This window comes from Mirounga angustirostris, unplaced genomic scaffold (assembly GCF_029215605.1).
Source record: "Mirounga angustirostris isolate CCGP_5_RB_7025 unplaced genomic scaffold, mMirAng1.0.hap1 SCAF_4, whole genome shotgun sequence".
In the NCBI taxonomy this organism is placed as follows: Eukaryota; Metazoa; Chordata; class Mammalia; order Carnivora; family Phocidae; genus Mirounga; species Mirounga angustirostris.
Window position 1 is genome coordinate 33872106 of NW_026991712.1, and position 24199 is coordinate 33896304.

Below are 24199 nucleotides of genomic sequence, written 5' to 3' on the forward strand. Positions count from 1 at the left end.
CAAATGTTGTTAAAATGTCTATACTACCCAAAGCAATGTACACATTTAATGCAATCCCTATGAAACAGCATTTTTCACACTCCTAAAAAAAACAACTCTAAAATTTGTATGGAACCACAGAAGACCCTGAATAGCCAAAGCAATCTTGAAAAAGAAAAACAAAACTGGAGGTATCACAATTCCAGACTTCAAGCTATATTACAAAGCTGTAGTAATCAAAACAGTATGGTACTGGCACAAAAATAGACACAAAGATCAATGGAACAGAAAAGTTCAGAATTAAACCCATAATTATATGGTCAATTAATCTTTAACAAAGGAGGCAAGAATACACAATGGGGAAAAGACAGTCTCTTTAACAAATGTGTTAGCAAAACTGGACAGCTACATGCAAAAGAATGAAACTGAATAACTTCTTTACACCAAACACAAAAATAAAGTCAAAATGAATGAAAGAACTAAATGTGAGACCTGAAACCATAAAAATCCTAGAAGGGAGCACAGGCAGTAATTTCTCTGACATCAGCCATAACAACATCTTTCTAGATATGTCTCCTGAGGCAAAAGAAATAAAGGCAAAGATAAACTACTGGGACTACATCAAAATAAAAAGCTTCTACACAGCAAAGGAAATAATCAACAAAACTAAAAGATAACCTACTGAGTGGGAGAATATGTTTACAAATGATGTATCCAATAAAGGGTTAGTATCCAAAATATATAAAAGAACTCAACACCAGAAAACCAAATAATCCAAGTAAGAAATGGGCAGAAGACATGGACAGACATTTCTCCAAAGAAGACATACAGATGGCCAACAGACCCATGAAAAGATGCTCAACATCACTCATCATCAGGGAAACGCAAATCAAAACCACAACGAGGTATCAACTCATACTTGTCAGAATGGCTAAAATTAAAAACTCAAGAAAGAACAAGTGTTGGTGGAGATGTGGAGAAAATGGAACCTTCTTGCACCGCTGATGGGAATGCAAACTGGTGCCGTCATGGTGGAAGACAGTATGGATGTTCCCTCAAAGAATAAAAAACGGAACTACACTATGATCCAGTAATTGCACTACTGGGTATTTACCCACAGAATACAAAAACACTAATTTGAAGGGATATATGCACCCCTTTGTTTACTGCAGCATTATTTACAATAGCCAAATTATGGAAACAGCCTAAGTGTCCATCGATAGATGAATGGATAAAGAAGATGTCGTAGATATATAATGGAATATTATTCAGCCATAAAAATAAATGAAATCTTGCCATTTCCAACAACACGGATGGAGCTAGAGAGTATAATGCTAAATGAAATAAGCCAGTCAGTGAAAGACAAATACCATATGATTTTACTCATAAATGGAATTTAAGAAACAAAACAAAGGAACAACAACAAAAAAAGACAATCCCGCCCCCCTAAAAACAAACTCTTAACTACAGAAAACAAATAGATGTTTATTAGAAGGGAGGTGGGTTGGGGATGGGTGAGACAGGTGATGAGGATTAAAGAGTGCACTTATCTTGATGAGCACTGAGTAATACACTGAACTGCTGAATCACTACATTGTACACCTGAAACCAATATAACACTACAGGGTAACTACACTGGAATTAAAATTTAAAAAATAAAATAAAAATGTGACATGATGCTGAGCAACTGAAAGAATGTAGGAAATGAAAGAAAAAAGAATGAGGACTTCTACTTTCTAGGAGTGTGACCAACTAAATATCTCCTACCAAAAAACATTTAGATTCTGGATAAATTGCAACAGATATACTTTAAAACACATTGCTGAGCACTGTATACACCTAATAAAATAGCATAAAATGTATAAAGTAAAAAGCAACGAAACTACAAGGAGAAATGGAGAATTCCATGATCTTCATGAGAAATTTCAATGCATATTTCCCGGTAAATGAAAGGACAAACATAGAAAAAATAAGTAAATATGAGATGTGATTACAACACTACAGTTAACAAGTGTGATGTAAAGGGCACCTACAGAACCCACACCCAACAATTAGAGAACAAGAGCTTTCAAGGACGTTGGACCAGTGGAGAGTTCACCGTGTGCTGATGGGGCAAAGTGACCAGGCAAAGAGAGGCCCTCCACAGGTGGTGTACCATATCGCCCTTATACGAATGATCTAAGTCCGACCCTTTGCTGCCTAACAGGAGCTTGTTAGAGAACAAACAGCAGAATACTTCTCTCAGTTTTCTCTACTGCAAGGGGGAGAATGCCCAGACTGTGCGAGTACCCGTTCTGGAGCTGAGGTGGAAGAAGGAGAACCATGGGCAACTAGTAGCATTTATTTCCTTATTCCCAAATAAGCCTCGTTCCTAAAATTTTTGAGTATCTGTTAATCACACCTATAGTGGAAAGAATGAAAATACACTGTGTTTAATTCTAACTCAGGAGTCATTCTGTAATAGCTAGTCAGCATTTAAGAACTCTTTACTGTCCAGTTTAAGGGCAGGCGGAATGAAAGTGACACGTCCTTTTGCTATGTTAAAATCATTTCCTTACAGGGCAAATATGGCAAGTCCCATCCTTTGCTTAATTCTTCTAGAATGCCAGCACGGGTTAATCCAATAATGCTGGGGTTTATGCAATGAGCAGACAATAAATCAGATGTTGAACCCTCAAATACCTTCAGAGGCCAGGCAGGTAAATTCAGAGGGCAGAAGAGAGCGGGAGCAGCTGGGGGCGGCTGCCATGGGGGCACAGACTTGTCAGAGATATCAATCTTTCAGAAGGAAACAGAATCTAGATTTTTATGTAAAATCTCCAAATATTAAATTTTGGCACTTTAATATAAACATTTAAGATACCGTACAGGACAAATAAAACATGTCTTCGGGTCAGATCCAGTGTGGACCACTTTCAAGTTCTTCTGCAAACTAACAGACATGAAGAATTTTAGATTTGGAAGGGACTTGAGTGGACTTTTAAGTCTATTATTTTCTAAATGTGTTTGTGTGTGTGTGTGTGTGTGTATTTTGCCAAAGAAGATTTTCTTTAAATAAGAGATTACAAAGAAGCCCGATATATTAAATAAATAAAAGCACAGCTGCTCCGGCTGAAAAGGAAGCCCTCCCCCGGAGAGACCTCTCACTGCTCCCCTCCCCTGCCACTGACCTCAAAGCATTTCCAGAGATCACAGTCTGAAAACCACTGACCTAATCCAGACCTTCAGGTTAAAAGTGAGAAAACAGAATCCAACTGCTTTTTGAAGTTGTTCCTGAAGTCCCCAAATCTAACCTGAATTAGAATTTCAGTGCCCTTACTCCTGTTTAATGCTCCTTTTACCAACACTAGAGCTACTGATAACAAATCAGAGTTGCACTTGCTATAAACTAGGCACTGTGGTTTTTCATGTGCCAATTCTTTTACAACAATCCTCTGTGAGAGATGTTCTTATCTTCACCCTGCAGATGAGGACACCGAGGCTCTATGAGCAACTTTCATCGAGCGTCCTAAGTAGTAAGTGGCAACCAAGATGTGAACGTGCGTCTATACGACTCCAGAGTATGTCCTCTTTAACTCTGACACTACCCTACCACCCAACTCTCCCTGAAAACTACCCTTCCCCAAACCACAAGATGGGCAAGAAGGCCAATAAGGATGAAGGGGAAAACAGATATCCAAAGAGGGCTGGTAAACTTCTACATGAAACGAAAGTCTTCAGTTTGAAAAATAGATGTTCACAGTACACATAATCCAAGAGTATAACACCTCAAACTCTGTTTATCACATTTCAGATGACACATGTACCTCCTGATGCAGGTGGTTTATTAAAACAAATAATTATAGAATAAGAGCACTTCAAATAATGGGTAGTCGGCCTGTTACTGAACTCATCCCAATCGAGTGAAAACAACAAACAGAACGAGCATATTTCCCCAATCATTTGAACTAAAAAACTTGATAGGAATCACTTATGGTTTTCCACAAAATGTCCTGTGTTTCTCAGAAACCAAGCCCTGAGATGGAAAAACTTCTAACTTGGCTCATGTGACATTTCTTATGTCCATAATCTTATACTCTGAATTCCATCATATTATTAAACTAGTATTTCTATTTAGCAGGACAAGTGCTATGTAAATATGTGAATTTAGCAAAGATTCAAAGCTCCTAGTCTGATCAGTCTGCTCCCTTTCTTCCCCCCTTAGTAACATACTTCCTTCAAGTCTCTCAGTAAGTAACCTTCATGCTGTCACTTGTGAATTTCTCCTTTTCAAATTTCATTCTCAAAGAAGGCTCAGAAACTCATCAGGTAACCAACCACAACATAAAATATCAATGCTTTTGAGATTCTACTATTCAATAGTAACTAAAATAGTCCAGCTGGGACGCCTGGGTGGCTCAGTCGGTTAGGCGTCTGCCTTCGGCTCAGGCTATGATCTCACAGTCCTGAGCCCCACATTGGGCTCCTTGCTCGGCAGGGAGCCTGCTTCTCCCTCTGCCTGCAGCTCCCCCGGCTTGAGCTCGCACTCTCTCTCTCCTCTCTCTGACAAATAAATAAAATCGTTAAAAAATAAAATAAGATAAAATAAAATTGTCCAGAGGCGCCTGGGTGGCTCAGTCATTAAGCGTCTGCCTTCGGCTCAGGTCATGATCCTAAGGGTCCTGGGATCGAGCCCCCATTGGGCTCCCTGCTCTGCGGGGAGCCTGCTTCTCCCTCTCCCACTCCCCCTGCTTGTGTTTCCTCTCTCGCTGTGTCTCTGTCAAATAAATAAATAAAATCTTAAAAAATAAAAAAATAAAATAAAATAGTCAGCTGATTATAGTTTTAACATTCAGAGAAATTAAACGTAGCCTCCTTTAAGGAAATGGTTAGCCCCTGGCAGAAATCCTGTGGTAGTTACTATTAGTACTAGCAGGGATGAGGAAGAAGTGGGCAATTAAGAAGGCAACTGATGCCTCCATTCTCAAATATAACCAGAGTCAAACTATGATAAATAGACAATAAGAACCAAAATATGCAAAGTATTTTATATAATCCTTTGTCAGAAAAAATGCCAGTGTTCCAATTCCGGCTCTAGCCGTGTCATGAACTAACTACTCCTGCCCACCTGTGGCAGATCATTTTCCGTGTTGGAGTCTCAGACCATCCACCAGTAAAATGAGAGTGATGAATTGCCAGATAAAATGTCTAAGGACATTTTATGACTCAGAAAGTTTACAAAGAAGGTAACAAAGACTTGAGTAGCAGAGCTGGACATAAATTTCTAAACAACTGTAGGCACTACAATGAAATTTCCTCCTTGATAGGTAATCCTGTCTTGTGCTGAGCTCTGGAGTGAAGGCTTATCATTTCCATCTGCCCAGCAGCCCTATTTTGGGAATCCCAAAGTAGGTGAGATGCTACAGAAGCTTAAGGACAGGTGCAGGGGTGCGACCTGACAATAAACACATAGGCACGTAATCTAAGCGTGGCCATTTGGGTGCTCCAAGGATTGTGATTCTTGGGGAGAAGGCTGTGCAAAAGAACAGATCCACTCAGATTACTTAAGGCATCGATAAGGCCCACAGTGCCAAAATAAATATCCAGGGACAATGGTCTAGTAAGTGTCCAATGGCCTTGGCACTGGCGAAAGACTGATCCTATGGTATGATCTTAGCTGTGTCCTGGTTCCCTCTGCTCCCCTCTCTATTCTGAACCTGGTTCTCCAGTCTCCCCAGCGATTCAAGAAGCTATCCAATATCCGTCCATTTTCTGCTTAAATTAGGCAAAGTTGGTTTCTATCGTTTGCAGCCAAGAAGACTGACTGGTACAGCAATTATATAAAGAATGGGTTGGAAGTGACCTCGGTGAGACAGGAGGAATCCTAGAACTGGTGTTCTGGCCTAACCGGGGCCAAGAGCAGTGAACACTCTGCCAGCACTTGGGAGATGCAAATCTGGCAACCCATGGTATGTAGTAGGAAACCAGCTAATTGCATTTTCCTTGTAATCACTTAAATTCCCCGAATGTCTTAAGATGATGTGCCCAGTAAAGGTAAGGCTGAGTGGCTACTGCCAGAGAAACCAAAGATCATATGGAAAGCATGAGGTATTCAAGCACTGTGGGCTGAGGTGTGAGCTTCTAGAGACACTGTTTAGCTTAGGAAAAGAGTGACAAACTGGCATCCTTCAATTCTTGGTTCAAGGAGTGGAATGAAATACAAAGATGAAAAGGATTTAAGGTTTAAGAAGTTGAAAACCAAATGCACAGTTTGATCCCGCAGGTTGCCAAATTATATTTTGGTTAAATCTGCTTCTCTTTCAAATAAGAGATGGAGAGATATTGTGATCTGGAAGCAGTGGGACCCCCAGATCTGAAGTGGGGGTACAAGACAAGGTTCAGAGTACTCACACAGAGCTCTCTGAACCTGAAGACCTCGGAGCAGACTCTCATCCCTTGTCTGTTGGGGCAGGTGCTCCTCATCTGAAAGATCTGCTTTGTCAGAAGAAAAGAAATAGCCTCATACCACATCTCAACCACTCTTCAGCGTCTCAACCTATAAGCAGAGTTCTACCACAGCATGCCCTAGGAGGGTCAAGTCAAAATCAAATCTGGAAAAGAGGACTATACATTACTTGTAAGACAATGTTCACTATATTGGTATTGGTTTCTGAGTGTGCTGGATTAAGGCGGAAAGAACAGAATTTTAGACAGGGCTAAAATACACTGATACGGGTGTATTCATTCTCGATTCAATGAGCTAGTTTCAGAAATGGGGCTTCTGGAGGTCAGATGACAAATGGGCTCATGACAGGGGCTTGGTGGGACCCCAAAGGCAACCCACTGTAATTTCCCAAGTCCGTGCATGCATACTTGAAATAGCTGTATTTAGCAACAGCACAATCACCATACGGCTTCCTGGATAAACATTATTATGGTAGAAGAGGCCAAACGAAAACCACTAGAAATCTCCCTCTGCCATGGCAGAAAATCAAAAGCAATACTACAAGTTGGGGTGGGGGGCACTTTCAGGGACTAATAACACCACTGAAAACATACTTAGGGGTGTAATTCTTAGCACCTGTCCACTTGAACCCTCCAGCACAACCAAATACGTTATTAGTAGATTGTCTCAAGCAACCTTAATCCAATGGCTAAGATGCTTTTCCAGATGTGCTCTCTATGAGAGCAAATCAGTACAGTCTTGGCACCTCATACGCAGGCCAGTGTTAATCCGGCCAATGCTTTTTGCTTCCAAAAGCCATTTACTTTCACCTAGGGAGGACGGCAACACATCCCCCCCACGTGCCTTAGCGCGGTGGCTCTCAGAGTGGCCCCTGAGTAAGCAGCGGCGGCATCGCGGGGGAACTTGTGGGCAGTGCAAACTCCCCATCCCACCCCAGCCCACAGATGCAGGTGGGGGCAGCGATCTGTGCTTCAACAGGCCTTCAGATGGTCCTCACGCACACCAAAGCTTGAGAAGCACCACCTTGGAGTAACATCAGCTCTTCCGCTCTGTGCCTCAACTTCATCGTCAAAGGCTCTAACCGTATGGCTGCTTCACAGGGCATCGCACTGGCCCACGACATCTAGGACATAAGGCTGCCACAGATATAGTCCGATGAGGAGATTAACCTTAAATAAACAAAAGGGCCTTCTACCTTGGTTTTGCCAGTAGTTCCCGGCAGAGACCAGATACACCTATGGGACACCTACACACAACCACTGGACGCTACCTCTCACGAACTGAGTATTATCTCAGTTAACTCACCAACTCATGACCTCAGGTATACCCAGCAGCATTCCACCTTCAAGTGCCCTAGCGGATACTTAAGACACGGGAAAGCAGCACGAGCGAACTGTGTACCCTCTCTGAGGGTCTGCTTCTGCCATATTACCATCTTTTTCCTTAAAACACACCAGCTAGGGCGCCTGGGTGGCTCAGTTGGTTAAGCGGCTGCCTTTGGCTCAGGTCATGATCCTGGAGTCCCGGGATCGAGTCCCGCATCGGGCTCCCTGCTTGGCGGGGAGTCTGCTTCTCCCTCTGACCCTCCTCCCTCTCATGCTCTCTGTCTCTCATTCTCTCTCAAAATAAATAAATAAATAAAATCTTTAAAAAAAAAAAAAAAGATTGTTTAAAAAAAAAAAAAAAACACACCAGCTAGCTGCCCATGCCATGACTTGACAATGGAAGGAATCATAATGTAAGCCTGGAGTTGGTGACGCTGTAAGATCCTCAAGAGAAAGTCTGGGTTAGAATTTTCTAGAGAGCGATCAAAAGAAGAAAGATATTTTGATTTTTTAAAAATACACAAAGCTACCCCACCCCAGAACAGAGTGGTGCTGTGCCAGTATCCGAGCTACGCCTTGACTCCCTCAGTACTAAACTAAAAGACAGAGCATATATAAGCATCTGTCACTTTGCTGAAACATGAATCCCACATGGAAGCAAGGAAGCAAGCCCTTTACTACTGCACAAGACTGAGTGCCGCAAAATATCGGATTCTCAGCTCGGGATCTGTGCTTTCTGCTTATGGGGACATACACAGTAATTCTCAAAAAGTGCTGAAAGCTTTATTCCTTATTTTAAAAAAGCACCAAAACAAAGTCAACTTCTAGTGATGGTAATGAAAATTAGGGTGAAGCGAAGAAGTCTAAAAAATAATTGAGGAAAAAAAAGTGATAGGCCTTAGCTAGACAACAGAGTCACTTAAGATCTAAAGGGGTCTTTATTTATTTTTTAAAAAGATTTTATTTATTTGAGAGAGAGCGCGCGTGCGTGCAAGAGAGCACAAGCAGTGGAGAGGGAGAAGCAAGGTGCCCGCCGAGCAGGGAGCCCGACGTGGGGCTCGATCCCAGGACCCCGGGATCATGACCTGAGCTGAAGGCAGACGCTTAACAACTGAGCCACCCAGGCACACCTAAAGGGGTCCTTATATGTTTACACCTCAGACAGTAAATACCATTAAAGTGGCTACAGAGATCTCAAGTAAATTCTAGGAGATTATTAACAGACACAAGAAAGTGATGCAAACTTTGTCACTTATTTTCATGAATGTGACCAATATCAGGCAAGTGAGCTTCTTTAAATAATACAAACCAGAGCCTGGAATACAAGAGAAGAAAAAGCAGGAATTGCATTATTTCCACAATGGAATACTTGTTATTTTTAAAATAGTTCTTAACAGGCAGCATTATAAATCTTAAATTATTTCTCCAAAAGACTGTTTATTTTGGAAATTAGACAAATATACACAATAACTGGTTGATACTACAAAAGAATCTGTCCAGTAAAGAGCCAACTTTTTAATTTAAAACTTGTAACTTGGAAAAACTCTAATTCCAGGGAAACTACACATTCAGGTACACATTCAACAAATATTAATGAATGAATACATGACAAATATACAAACCAGAGTAATAAGGCTTCATTATCTACATGTCACATTCTCAAGGAAAGGAAATAACCACAACACGACAGTCTTCTCACGGTCTGAAAGAACCATGTCTCTTTGTGGACAGGCTTTCCTGAAGGCATAACTAGTAATGTCCTAGATTGTGGAATATCAAGGAATGGCCCTGTAGGGACCTTGTGCCTATCAGCTCAGTCTCCCAGGAGAAGTACTGTTCTCTGTTCACATACACATCTAACCCTGATTCTGCAGACGCAGAAATAGTCATGGTACTTTCTTACTACCGATGTGGGAAACAAAGGTAAAAGAAAAATTAAATTTCCTTACTACTTAGAGCCCACTGACAAGTCCTTAAACAGGCAGAGTGACATTCCTCTAGGAACTCCTGCCTTCATGTTAATACTTCGCTAAGTGCAAAAGGCAATCTTAGCCCGACCCCCAGGATCCTGTAAGTCTACTTTAACATAAAAATTTCTTTGGAAACTTCCTTTTCTCTACCTCCCCCCAGATACATGTTGGCAATCATCCTCCAAGCATATGACCTGCTGAAATATATCTGAAGAGTCTCATGACTGAGCTTTTACCAAAGAGTAATAAATGACCTTTTCCTAACAATAGCTAGCCCCGCTCTGGATCCTTGTTTCCAAAATACCTGGGAGGCTTAGGCTATCCCTAACCCCCTCCCAACTTGAAAGTATAAAATGAGCCATTCCTCATGACCCAATGCAGCTCTTTCTACACTCCTGTCCCCGTGCTTTAACAAAACAACCTTTTTCCATCAAAGACGTCTCAAGAATTCTTTCTTGGCCCTTGGCTCTGAACCCTAACAACTTTCCTACATCACTACTATAACCCAGTATCACAAAGGAAGTTAAGTTTGTGAGTTCTACATTTAAAATACAAAGGTAGCCACTAATCACACACGGACTTGGAACACATTTCAATATCTGTTTCATTTTGAAAGACTCAACAACTTACTTTCAGAATAGTTACAGCTATATTCAGAAAGTCTTTCCTGAAAAACAAAAGTTATCACACTAAATATTTTCTTTCCTTCTATACGGAGATGTAAGAGTAGAGAATAAGGAGGAAATGAAGGGGCCCACTAGACTCTTCTAAAAGCAGGAAAGTGAAAATGTTTAAAAATCACTGCCTGGCAGAAATAGGTTTTTTTCCTTAGAAGTTTGTTTATACAGTTCCTCTCCATTCCTTTATTTTTAATTGGATAGAGAGACATTTTAGTGGTGCATATTAACAGGTGGAAAGGAAAAGAGTTTTTTTTGGCTTACTTCCCTTTAGACTGTTCAAAAGTGGAAGGGCCACATGCTGTTCCAAACACAATACCTGACTTTGCTTTTGCCTAGACCTCCATGAAGGCGATTCAAAAAGAAAAATACAATATTCCTGTTTCCATTTTCCCTAGATCAGTCTCAGCTCTTTCTGGACAAAATCAGTCTCTCCAGGGACATCAACCTCACAATCTGGGAAACAATGCTCTAGATACGAAACAAAAAGGAACACAATGGAAACCCAGAAGCCATTTGTTTTTCTACTCGGGAGAGTGAGGCAGCACAACACCCTTTTCGTTACCAAGCCGAGTTACTACTCAGAATTGTAAATTCACCCTTTGAAATACAAATGACTTCAGCTTCCAATAAACAAAAGAAAAAACTAAAGTCCCTCATTTCGAGCAATCTCTGAAACAAAACCGAAGAACCAGAATATCCCAGTCAGTGGTCTGTGATAAATTTGGCCTAAGAAAAATTTATGTAGAAAGTAAATAACATACAGCTCAGGTAACATATTAACAAGAATGAACAATAATGTTTACTTATTACATACTGTGTGTGTATAATCCTTAAGAACACTTTCAAATACCTTAAACCAGGTCGAGCAAACTACAGCCTGTGGGCCAAAAAATGACCCACTGCCTGTTTTTGTAAATAAAGTTTTACTGAAAACACATCCACACTCATTTGTTTACATATTGTTTATGGCTGTTTTGCTACAATTGCAGAGTTGAATAGCTGTGACAGAGCCTGTATGGTCTGCAAAGCCAAAAATACTTATTATTTGGTCCTTTACATAAAGTTTGCATTCCTTGCTCTAAACCAATGGGTCTCAAACTTTAACGTTCATAAGAAACACTTAGACAGCTTGTTAAAACACAGCCTCCTGGGCTCTAGCTTCACAGATCATGATTCATTAGGTTGGGATTGGGGGTGGGGGTGGGGGGAGTCCATGAACGTGCATTTCTGACAAGCTCACAAGCTGCTGGTCTATGAACTCGACTTTGAGAACCACTGTTCTAAACCATCTCCTGTAATCACAGATGAGCAAGGACAACAGATGCTATAAATTCTATCACTATAAAACAGGATAGCCCTCATACAAAATGGAAACTAAGGCGTAAAAGAGGAGACAGATCTGTTGACATAGGGAATTCTTGATAGCTAAGAAAACAAACTGGTTGCTGTAATCAGCTGATAATTCTTCAGCCCCTCATCCTAACATTAAGTCATAGTGAACACTGGAAATTCAACAGGGACCAGCAGGAACGGAAGGCAGCGGGTTAGAAGTGTAAAACACAATCTGTTCTTTAGAGAAGTTATAAAGCGCTTTTTTTTAGTAAAAGCCAGGCTATGTGCAGTTATGATTTAGTATTTGACTACAGTACAATGTTTGAAAAAAAAACTGAGACATGTGGTTTATAATACAATGAGCCAATCAAAAGATGAATTCTTTCACTCCATATAAATGGTTAAAGAGAACAATCTTTTTTTTTTAAAAAAAGATTTTATTTATTTGACAGAGAGACACAGCGAGAGAGGGAACACAAGCAGGGGGGGTGGGAGAGGGAGAAGCAGGATCCCCGCAGAGCAGGGAGCCCAACGTGGGGGCTCAATCCCAGGACGCTGGGATCATGACCTGAGCCGAAGACAGACGCTTAACAACTGAGCCAACCAGGGACCCCCAAAATCTTTTTTTTTTTTAAGATTTTATTTATTTATTTGAGAGAGAGAGACTGAGAGAGAGAGAGCATGAAAGGGGGGAGGGTTGGAGGGAGAAGCAGACTCCCCGCCGAGCAGGGAGCCGGATGCGGGACTCGATCCAGGGACTCCAGGATCATGACCTGAGCCGAAGGCAGTCGCTTAACCAACTGAGCCACCCAGGTGCCCGCCCCCAAAATCTTTTAACATTTATTTTTTTTTTTGAGAGAGAGCACATGTGAGCAGGGGGAGGGGCAGAGAGAAAGGGAGACAAGTAGACTCCCTGCTGAGCAGGGAGCCCTGCAGTGGGGCTAGATTCTAGGACCCAGAGATCATGACCTGAGCTGAAACCAAGAGTTGGATGCTTAACCGACTGAGCCACCCAGGTGCCCCCAAAATAAGATTCTTTAAATAAATTCTAAGAAACATGTATCATGCTAATATGGGAAAGAATACAGAGGATGTCAACTAATACACTTCATTAGAACTAGGCTCAGGTAGATCCAAAGTGGGTGATATGCAAACCACCTAAAAATATCAGAGTTTCTTTCACTTGAATACTGCAGATGATAGAGGTGGAAAGTAAAGATTTGGAGGTAAAATTCTCTTTGCTGATTTATTAGAACAGGAAACACCACCTTTTCTTTATTCAGCTTTTACTGTGCATCTACAGTGCTCCGAGGCACTGTACTAGGCACTGGGAAAAAAATGAATAAACACCATCCTTACTCTCAACACACCTGCAATCTAATGAGAACCACATAAATAACTGCAATACAGCATAATAAGTGTAAGAACCATTGTATATTTTAAGTACTATCAGAGTACAGAAAGTGAGCAGCTTACATATGCTTGGGAGAAAGGTGAAAGAAGGCCTCAATGAGCAGATTTACTGCTTTAACTGAGACCTGCAGAAACGGAGCACGTGAACGATAGGTAGAGAGCCTAGGAAGCAATGCATACAATGTGTACAAAGGTACAGAAGTGAGAGAGAGTAATATGCATGTGAGTGCTACAAAGAGGTCAGTTTGGCTGAAGCAGAGTGTGTAACGTCTAAAGGGACAAGTGGGGAAGCTGGACAGGAAGGCAAGGTCCCATATGAAGAGACTGGGCTGTCATGCTAGAGTCAGATCTATTCTTCTAGCTCTAGGGAAATGGTGAAAAATGTTACCCCCAAAGTGGACTGTGTGGATTTTTTTTTTAAGATTTTATTTATTTATTTGACAGAGAAAGCACAAGCAGGGGGAGCAGGAGAAGGAGAGGGAGAAGGAGACTCCCCACTGACCAGGGAGCCCGATGCAGGGCTTGATCCCAGGACCCCGGGATCATGACCTGAGCCAAAGGCAGACCCTCAACCATCTAAGCCACCCAGGCGCCCCTGGATTTTCGTTTTAATAAAATCACTTTGACATCACCAGAGAGGAGCAACTGGTGAAAACTGTTGAGAGCCACGTAAAAACTGTTGAGAGGAGACTTGGTATTCATGGCACAGATGAGAAGGAGAAAGAGAGGTAGGTCTTAATAGGGGTTAAAAAAAAAAGTACCAAAATTCCCAGTTTAATTTTTATAGAAATTTTATAGAAATGAAATTTGCATGGGGCGCCTGGGTGGCTCAGTTGGTTAAGCAACTGCTTTCGGCTCAGGTCATGATCCTGGAGTCCCAGGATCGAGTTCCGCATCAGGATCCCTGCTTAGCGGGGAATCTGCTTCTCCTTCTGAGCCTCCCCACACTCGTGCTCTCTCTCTCAAATAAATAAAATCTTAAAAAAAAAAAAAATGTCCATCACCCAGCCACCCCATCCCTCCCAAAGCTCTGCTATTTTAGACCTGAATCTACAAATGAGGTAGTCGAAAAACTATTCAACTAAACAACAGTGGAAGACTTTTGAATGCACAAAATCAAATCTAATCACTTTTTAAATTAGTATATACATTAAAATTGTAGGAGTTTCATCTCTTAGCAACGTTCTGAGGGGGGAAAAGCCTTTACCACCCCTGGACATTTCTTCTGGAGAAAAACTACAAAAATCTTTGTCTTCTTCCCTTCATGAGACTTCTTATCAATCTGACAGATCTGTTCAGGAGGGCAGGTTCCCGTCTCCACAGGTAACTCTTCCCACACATCCCTGGCAATCTGCATATCTCTAAACCGGAAGCAGGTAACTGAGGTACCTAAGGCCATCTTTAGTGCCACTCTGCTCCTCCCCAGACATGTGCTTTCTTTTAACAGGTATCTTAGAAAGAGTACTTAAGTGCCTCGCTTAAAAAAAGTCACTTTTTAGTGAAACACTACAGCCCCCAAATCTTCCAGTAATGGATTTATTTCAGAAAACCTGGGCCAGGTGAACATTACAAGTACTTATGAAAATACAGGGATGTAGTTCAAGCACTTCTAGTCCAAGCAATATAGGATATATGTGCAATGATTAGGAAAAATTCAGAATTCACATTTCCAGAGGAACTACCATAATTGATTCAGGGAAGCAAAATATTTGCTAGGTGCAAGAATATTTCAAAATCATCACTACGTCTCATATAAAATAAACCCTACCTTAAGCAAATCCACTAACAAGGGCCACAAAACCACACAAAACCTAAGTTAATAGGGGAAATTAATTTTCAAAAGAATGTATTCAAAATATGAAGTTGTGCACAACTTAAAGGAATCCCTTACTGTGTTTAAAAAAAAAAAAAAAAAGTCACATTTATAGTTTATTCCAGAGCAGAACATAAACTATTTCTCTATCAATGTATGAAGAAATACCTCCATTTTCACAGCAGCTGTACTCTGGTCATAATGCCTCATCAAATTAGGGAAAAATGTCATGTTGTAGGCCATTTTCATACATCTGGGAACAGTAATTGGTTCACAGGTGAAAAGACTGTGCCCTCTTATGAAGGGGAGAAAAACACATGTCCACAAAAATGTCAACATTTCCATTTTCTTCAAATTCCTGGTTTTACCACATGGCTGGGATTAATCGCTCTTTTCATCCTCAGATTTCCATCCAAAAATAAAATGTTCAAATTCCTCTTTCATTATTTTGCCATTTTGAAGGAAGCTCTTTTCCTGAAATGAGTTCTGGGTCAATTACTGTAAAAACAACCAAGAGAGGGCATCTGCAACATTTGTCATAAACTCAAATGCGGACATCAAAGTGCAGAGTTAAGATTTTCACCCTGGGTAACTAACACTGGAAAAAGGACGGAAAATTCCGTCCTTTGGAGATACTCTTCCACCTGCTTTGGCACAGAATACAGAATTTGCTGAGGAAGTCTCATCTCTAGGGAACTGATGATAGAACGTTTGTGCTGTCTGGAACAGATGGTAAAAGGGGGGCAGAGGATGAGTGGGGTGCAGGAAAAAAAAATCATGCTAGGTTTGGGAATAAGTTAAAAAGCATTAATAGAATTGTAAAATCTAAGGGGCCCTGTTGGGTATCTGATTACGCACGAGAAAACTTGGGTCCCGGGGAAATTCCTTAACACCTAGTGAGTTCCTCAACTCTTTAAGGACTCCAAAGAGCCAGTCTGTGGGGCAGTCTCTGGGAGATAGACTTTCCTGCTTTTCAAAGGGCCAACTAGGGGGAGACGTCCAGGATTCCTCCCGGAGGAGCGAGATTAGCTCTCACCGGCTGGGGCGAGGAGTGACCCCGCCGAAAGGGAAAAGGAACAAAGCTGGACCGGGAGGGTGACGGATGTCTGGGGGAGGAAAGGCTGTGGGCCCCGAGTCGCGACGAACCGCACCCCGCACCCCAACACCCCCGCCCCCGCCCGGTGCCAGGCTTCCAGCGCCTGGCACGGTAACTCGCCCCACACCCCGCACCTGCCCCGGGGCCTAGAGCCGGGCAGAGCGTCCCGGCCCGGCTGGGCGGCGCGGGGCCCCGGCCCCGTCCTTCAGGAGCTGGCCGCAACTTCTGCGGAAACTCCGGCCTGCGCGGCCTGTCCCGCCGCCGCCGCCGCCCCCGCCGCCCCCGCCGGCCCCGCACCTGCGGCTCCCAGCCCGCCGCGCGCCCCCGAGGCCCCCCCGCTCGCCCCGGGACCCACCGGGCCGCGGCCGCGCGCCCAGCCGGCCCGAGGAGCCTCACCTCCCTCCGGTCCTCGTCCGGTCGGCCGTCCGCCCACCGCGACCTGCGACGGCGGCTCCGGGAAGCGTCCGGAACTCCAGCTGCCTCCCGAGCGGCCCGCGGAGTGAGGGCCGAGCGATCCCGCGAGACTGCGCCGCCAGGTCGGGCGGGCAGGTCTGGGCTCGCGGCGGCGGCGGCGGCGGCGGCGGCGGCGGCGGCGGCGGCGGCGGCGGCGGCGGCGGCGGCGGCGGCGGCGGCGGCGGCGGCGGCGGCGGCGGCGGCGGCGGCGGCGGCGGCGGCGGCGGCGGCGGCGGCGGCCCTGGCCCTCCGCCCGGCCCCGCCTGCGCTGCGGCCCGGGCGGCGCCCCAGTGGCCGAGGTCGGGCTGCGGGTCCGCTGTGCGGCCGGCAGGTCCCCTCCACCGTGCCGTCTGTCCTGGTACCCGCAGCGCACGACTGGGCCGCGCGGCTCGCTATCCAGGTCCAGAGGGGTTCGGCCTGGAAGGGTTTTCCTGAAGCTCTTGGTCATCCCCTGAATAAAACTTCCTTTAAGAGAACCCACTGCATTTCGGATCTCAGGACACACAAGAGTTCTTCAAAGGGGGCAGATGTGCTCTGTAAAGTCAATCGTCCAAGGGTCCTTAGTTGGAGAGTGGGTAACTTCCTCGATAACTATCCTAAAAAAAAAAAAATCCCTTTTGTTAATTCTGGGAGTCCTGCCACCAACCTGAGGCACAGGTGGCAATGGGATTCCAGCCCTGGCAGGTCCCACAGTTTTACTGAGGCAAAACCCTAATAGAAAGTTGAACTACTTTTTTTTTTTTTTTTTAAGATTTTTGATTTATGTATCTGTCAGAGAGCGCAAGCAGGGGGAGCGGCAGGCAGAGGGAGAAGCAGGCTTCCCGCTGAGCAGGGAGCCCGATGCGGGACTTGGTCCCAGGACCCTGGGATCATGACCTGAGCCGAAAGCAGTCGCTTAACTGACTGAGCCGCCCAGGCCACCCAAAAGTTGGACTACTTTAGAAGTCAACCTGGTTTTTAGTACCAACCATGTCACACAACATCTCATGTGTTTCACCTATTATTCATCCCTCCTTTCTTCCTAAGACCCAACGACCAGGGATATTTTTCCTCTCTCCATAGTTTTGTCTTTTCTAGAATGTCATATAGTTGGAATTGTATATGTAGCCTTTGCAGATTGGCCTCTTTTCACTTAGTAATATTCTTTAACGTCTTCTCATGGCTGGACAGCTCATTTCTTATTAGTGCTGAATAAAATTCCATTGTCTGGATGTACCATCATTTATTTATCTATTCACCTCTGGAAGGAGGTCTTGGTTTTGGCAATTGTGACTAAAACTGCTATAAACATCCGTGTGCAGGTTTTCGTATTGATGTTAGGTTTTCAACTCTTTGGGGCAAATACTAAGGAGCCCAATTGCTGGATCCTAAGGTAAGAGCATGTTTCGTTATACAAGAAACTGCCAAACTGTCTTCCAAATTGGCTGTACCATTTTGCCTTACCACTAGCAAAGTTTGAGAGTTCCTCTTGCTCCACATCCTCAACAGCATTTGGTGTTGTCAGTGTTCCAGATTTTGGCTATTCTAATAGGAGCAGAGTGGAATCCCATTGTTGTTTTAACTTGCACTTTTCTGATGACATATGATGTGAACATCTTTTCATGCACTATTTACTGTCTGTGTATCTTCTTTTTTTAAAAAGATTTTATTTTATTCGACAGAGAGAGACACAGCAAGAGAGGGGACAAGCAAGGGCAGAGGGAGAGGGAGAACTGGACTCCCCGCTGAGCAGGGACCCCGATGCGGGGCTCAATCCCAGGACCCTGGGATCATGACCTGAGCCTAACGCAGACGCTTAATGACTGAATCACCCACTGTGTATCTTCTCTGATGAGGTTTCTGTTAAGGTCTTTCGCCTATTTTTTAATGGGTTGTTTGCTTTCTTCTGGTTGGGTTTTAAGAGTCCTTTGTATATTTTGGATAACAATCCTTTATCAGATATATCTTTTGCAAATATTTTCTCCCAGTCTGTGGCTTATCTCTTAGTTCTCTTGACACTTTCGCAGAGCAGAAGTGTTTAATTTTAATGAAGTCCAGCTCATCAATTATTTCTTTCATGGATCATGCCTTTGGTGTTGTACAGAAAAAGTCATCAACAAACCCAAGGAATTCCAGACTTTCTCCTATGTTATCTTCTAGGAGTTTTATAGTTCTGTGCTTTATATTTAGGTCTATGATCCATTTTGAGTTAATTTTTGTGAAGATTTTGTGTAAGATTTGTGACCAGATTCATTGTTTCTCATGTGAATGTCCAGTTGTTCCAGCCCTGTTGGTTGAAAAGATTCTCTTTGCTCCATGTATTGTCTTCCCTCCTTTGTCAAGGATGAGTTGCTATATTTATATGGGTGTATTTCTGGGCTCTCTATCCTGTTCCTAATGAACAAAGCTGGACCAGGAGGGTGACAGAATGTCTGGGGGAGGAAGACTGTGGGCCCTGAATCACAAGTAACTGCACCCTCCAACACACACGCCCTGCCCAGGCTTCCAGCACTGAGCAGGGTGACTCGCCTCACACCCCAGCACCTGTCCCTGTGTTGAGCATGTCTATTGGTACCATTTTTGCAATGGCATTTGCTCACTTCATGTTTCTGTGCCATATTTTGGTAACTCTCAAATTATTTCAAACTTTTTCATTACTATTATATCTGTTATGCTGATCTGTGATCAGTGATTATGACTCACTGAAAGTTCAGACCACGGTTAGCTATTTAGGTTAATTATTAAAAATAATTAAGGTACGTACATTGTTTCTTTAGACATAATGCTATTGCACACCTACTATACTACAGCATAGTGTAAACATAACTTTTATATGCACCAGGAAACCAAAACATTCATGTGACTTGCTTTATTGCAATATTTGCTTTATTGCAGTGGTCTGGAACCAAACCATAGTATCTCTGAGGTATGCATGTATCTGCTTATAGTACCCATCTGTTTTTGCATGGTGTCTACTTTTTCCTTTAGATCCCTTAGCATATTAATCATAGTTCTTTTAAATTCCTGGTCTGATCATTCCAACATTTCTGTATATCTGAGTCTAGTTCTGGGGCTTGCTCTGTTTCTTCAGATTGAGTCTTTTTGCATTGTAAGTATGCCCTGTAACTTTTTGTTGAAAGCCAGACATGAGGTACTAGGAAAAAGAACTGTAGTAAATGAGGCTTTAGTGATGTGGTATTAAAGTGGGGATGGCAGGGGGCGCCTGGGTGGTTCAGTTAATAAGTGTCTGCCTTCGGCTCAGGTCATGATCCCAGGTTCCTGGGATGGAGTCCTGCGTTGGGCTCCTTGCTCAGGGGGAGTCTGTTTCTCCCTCTCCCTCTGCTGCTCCCCCTGCTTGTGTTCCCTCTCTCGCTCTCTCTCCTGCTCTATCAAATAAATAAATAAAATCGTAAAAAGAAAAAATAAAGTGGGGGGTGGGGTGGGGAAGCATTCTATAGACCTATGATCAGGTCTCAGTTTTTTAGGGAGCTTGTGAACTTTACAAGTGTTTATCAGTTTATACTCCTCTCAGGTGGGACAATATCGCTGGAGTGGGCTGAGTGGGGTCCGGTATTTTTCTTCCCGCAACTCAGTTAGGCTCTGATAAAATCCCAATAGATTAGGCTTTGACAAAATAATTTCCCTGGAAGTCAGGCCTTATTAAGAAGAACAGAATGCTCAGGCATATTTTAATATGGTTTCTTTGCTCCTTCCCCTGCCAGAAACATGAGGGGATTTTTCTCCAGTAGTCACTGTCAGAAGCTGGTAGAGCTTCGGGGGTTGCAGATGCACAAACCCACAAGTTTGGGGGTTCCCTGAAGACTGGGTCCCCGTGGGGTTTTTAACGCTCAGACTTGTCTACACTGAGTCTCCAGCAAATCATCAATTAGAATTCAAGTTTTCCTATCCCCTACTCTTTCCCCTGGAAGGTTTCTGCTCTGATAGGTTGTGATTCTCTGTGTCTGTCTCTCCAATTTGAGGAACAGCAGTGGCCTTATGATCTCAGTTCTCTGAGAGATCTAAGAAAAGTTAGTGATCTTCAGTTTATTCAGCTTTTCACTTGTTCAGATGGAGTGATAACTTCTCAGTTATTTACATGCCAGACCAGAAACTCCAATCCTTCATTTTCTAAAATAAGTATTGCTTTAAGAAATGGCTCAATATTTCAGTGGCTACTGCCTTAGCAGAACAAAGTTTCTCTGAATTAAAATTAAGTTCAAACATTCCAAGAGCTATAACAACTCAGGAAAGTTATGTAATTTAACGTTGTTGTTAACGGAACACTGATTATATGAAAATCATGATTATAATAACAAAATTAAGTGATCTTGCTAAAATGAAGAGAAGAAAATGAAGTTTATGGAGTAAACATATCACTTGTAAATTGTGCTAAGTTTTTATTTTATTACTTATCCAAACATCTCCAGCCCGTCACCAGGCTAAGCAGATGCACACAATAATAATAACATTTCTTGAACTTGGTAATTTGCCTATACTCATTAAAATATAGCTTTATACATTAAATTTTTTTAAATTTTATGATAAAGGTAGGGAGGCAGAACATATTTTATTTAACAGTCTGTTAGCTTGATTTATGGCTTTTAAGTGTGTAGACATATAGTATGGTGTCCTCCTTTGTGCTCTTGCCTGGAGCCTGCACAGGTCATGTGGGTAGACCTGCTTGTAATCGCTGACCGGATGCCCAGGCCTTAGGAGTGGAGGGAGCAAACAGCAGTAGGGGGACCCCAGCTGGAGGAAGCTGAGTGAGCGGGAGCAAAGAAGGCGACAGAGGAAGAGAGGAGCTTGGGCTCCAGGGGCTCCTTCCCTCTTGAAGTTCCCTCCCAAACTCTTGTTTGCCTTACCCTTGAAAGCTCTGCCTGAGGCTGCAGTCCCTCCAAGTGACACGTGCGAATGTGATTGCTTATTGACTTAATTTGGGGGAGTCTATGAACACAAGTAGAGGACAGCCTTTATTGAAAAACTTTCACTTGAAGTGCATGGCCTGTCGCTCCCTGCTCCAAAAGCTAATTGCTGCAGCGTCTCTAGCCTAGCCATTAACCTTTTTGCTGTAGTTGTATCCACTGTGGTTGCCCAGAAATTATACACCTTCTAATTACTACCCCCAGTATTACTGGGAAATAAAAATTTCAGTAGTAACATGACACTGCAGGAAGGAGGGGGGGTCTTTGGGAGGTAACTGGGTTTTGATGAGCTATGAGGGTAGATTAGTATGGGATTAGTATCCTTAGAAGAGACACCAGAGCTTTCTTTTTCCATCATGTGAGGACATAGCCAGAAGGTGGGCACCTGCAAGCCAAGAAGCAAGCCCTCACAAAGTACAAAGAACCAGATCTGCTGGCACCTTGATTTTAGACTTCTCAGCCTCCAGAGCTGTGAGGGATAAATACTTGTTGCTTAAGTCACCCAATCTACAGTATTTTGTTGTAGCACCATAAGCTGACTGAGACAGTAGGTGAATGAATAAGTAAACTATGGTACATTCAGACAATGGAATATTTATTATTCAGCGCTAAAAAGAAATGAGCTATCAAGCCATAAAAAGACATGAAGAAACCTTAAAAACATATTACTAACTAAAGAAGCCAATTTGAAAAAAGCTAAGAATTATAGGATGAGTCCAACTATATGACACTTAGGAAAAGGCAAAATTATGGAGACAGTAAAAAAAGATCAGTGGTTGCCAGGGATTGAAGGGGAAGTGGGATGAATAGGCAGAGCATAGAGGCTTTTTAGAGCAGTGAAACCATTCCGTATGATTCTATAACTGTGGACCCAAGCCATTTTACATCCGTCAAAACCCATGGAATATACAACACCAAGAGTGAACCCTAACATAAAGTATGGACTCTGGCTGGGGCGCCTGGGTGGCTCAGTCAGTTAAGCATCTGCCTTTGGCTCAGGTCATGATCTCAGAGTTCTGGGATTGAGCCCTGTAGGGCTCCCTGCTCAGCGGGGAGTCTGCTTCTCCCTCTCCCTCTGCCCCTCCCTCCTGCTCATGCTGGCTCTCTCTTTCTCTCTCTCAAATAAAGAAATAAAATCTTTTTTAAAAAAGTTAGACTCTGGTTGATAATGGTGTGTCAATGTAGGTTCAACAGTTGTAACAAATGCACCACTCTGTATGGGTTGCTGATAGTGGGGGAGACTGTGTGCTTGTGAGGACCAGGGGTATACCAGGGGTATGTGGGAGCTCTCTGTACTTCCCACTCAATTTTACTGTGAACCTAAAACCGTTCTGAAATATAAAGTTCATTAAAAAAGAAAAAGAAAGCGTTCCATGAAAACTTCCCTGAACAAGACTGGCATACTGGCACCTTGGGTTTGAGAGCCCGATGGTTAATTTCAAGAGGTGGGAGAAATGAGGGGTTCCTATCAGGGTCTTTAAAAACTACAGGCAAGAAGGAGATGAGATTATAGGAATGCTCTAAAATAATTAGTTAGACAAATAGGTGAAATAAAAAGAAGGTCTATAAGCAGATAGACAAGTATTTATACTACTCCGCCTAGAGGCAGCAGTCAAGTCCCTAGCAGTGGGATTGAGGTGAGAGGTAGTAGAGGATTCCCACTGTCCCACATCAAGTCAAGAATGACAAAGTCCTACTGTGTGTATCTGTGGAATGCGGGGGGAGGGGGTGTTGTACCAGGGCCCCAAGAGGTGTCAGAAAAAAAATACTAGTAGGGAAATGAGTAATACTGCCTGCTCTGAGGGAGAAATTAAATAAGGTAGAGGAAATTTCTAGAAAAGTGTATATGTCTTGGTCATGTTTCATCCAGTCTGGCGACTGGAATTCTCATTTAAGAAATCTTATAGCAGAGAGCTATACACTACCAAACTGCAGAAAACGTTGGAATGGAACATTCCTTGGCTTTTTTCCTGCTGGACTAATTTAACTATGATTGAAGTGTTGGCAGTCCATTGTACTCAACGACAACAACAAAAAAATAGTCATTTGAGACATTTTGTAACTATCATGAGCTGCAGAGAAATATATCATGGAAGAAAAAAACTGGACACATCTTGGACATTAGGCATGACTATTAGATCTGCTTTTATCATTTGATTTAGCATTTGATTCCCTGCTGAAGCCTTTTGCATAAGCCCATCTCATACATTTTTCTAAACCTAATTTATGCACACTTCTATTTCTGGGTAGGATGGAAACTCTCACAATGGAAAATTGATTCTCTTTTGGGAAAGGAGTGTTTTTTTCTAATTGCTCCCATACTTTTGGTAATGAGCCTTTTTAAACATTTCTCCTGATCACGGTTCTAAGCTTCAAATGTAACAGTGAAATTCCTTAGAAACAGGAAGTAAGAAAAATGACTTTGAGGTTGGAGAAGCCTGGAAAATGAATGAGGTACTTGGTGACATCTGGTGCTCTGGAGAGAGCCTGGTGAAAGGTGTTGGGGGCTACTTACAACCACCAGGTTTTGTGAAGGTAAGTATAGTCCCTGCTGACAATCTTCCCCTTTACACTGGATAGCAAGAGGCAATGTAGGATGGTTAGTCGAAAGGGCTGTAACTTTAGACTTCCTGGGTTAGAAACCTGTGCTAGACATTTACTAACTCCGTACCCTGGGTAAGTGTCTTCAGTTCTCTCTCATGGCTTCTATACCTGTCAAATCAGTTCAATGATAATAATATATTTCTCATTGGGTGTTGTGAGACTTAAGAATTAATTTACATAAAGCATTA

At 42.9% G+C, this 24199-nt stretch overlaps 1 protein-coding gene across 2 annotated transcripts in view; it reads right to left on the reverse strand.

Annotated features, from left to right (window-relative positions):
• The window catches only part of FZD6 (frizzled class receptor 6), a 38747-nt gene extending 22103 nt beyond the window's left edge, over positions 1–16644 (reverse strand). Inside the window, exons 1-2 of one of the 2 annotated variants that reach the window (XM_045896124.3) lie at positions 16450–16644; positions 15126–15431 (exon numbers count right to left, since the gene is read on the reverse strand). In XM_045896124.3, coding sequence (XP_045752080.1) covers positions 15126–15302 — 177 coding nt within the window. In that variant the 5' untranslated portion in view covers positions 15303–15431; positions 16450–16644. Of the gene's footprint in view, positions 1–15125; positions 15456–16449 lie in introns of both variants that reach the window. The other variant, XM_045896123.3, reaches the window with a different exon arrangement.
• Positions 16645–24199: the final 7555 nt, after the last annotated feature.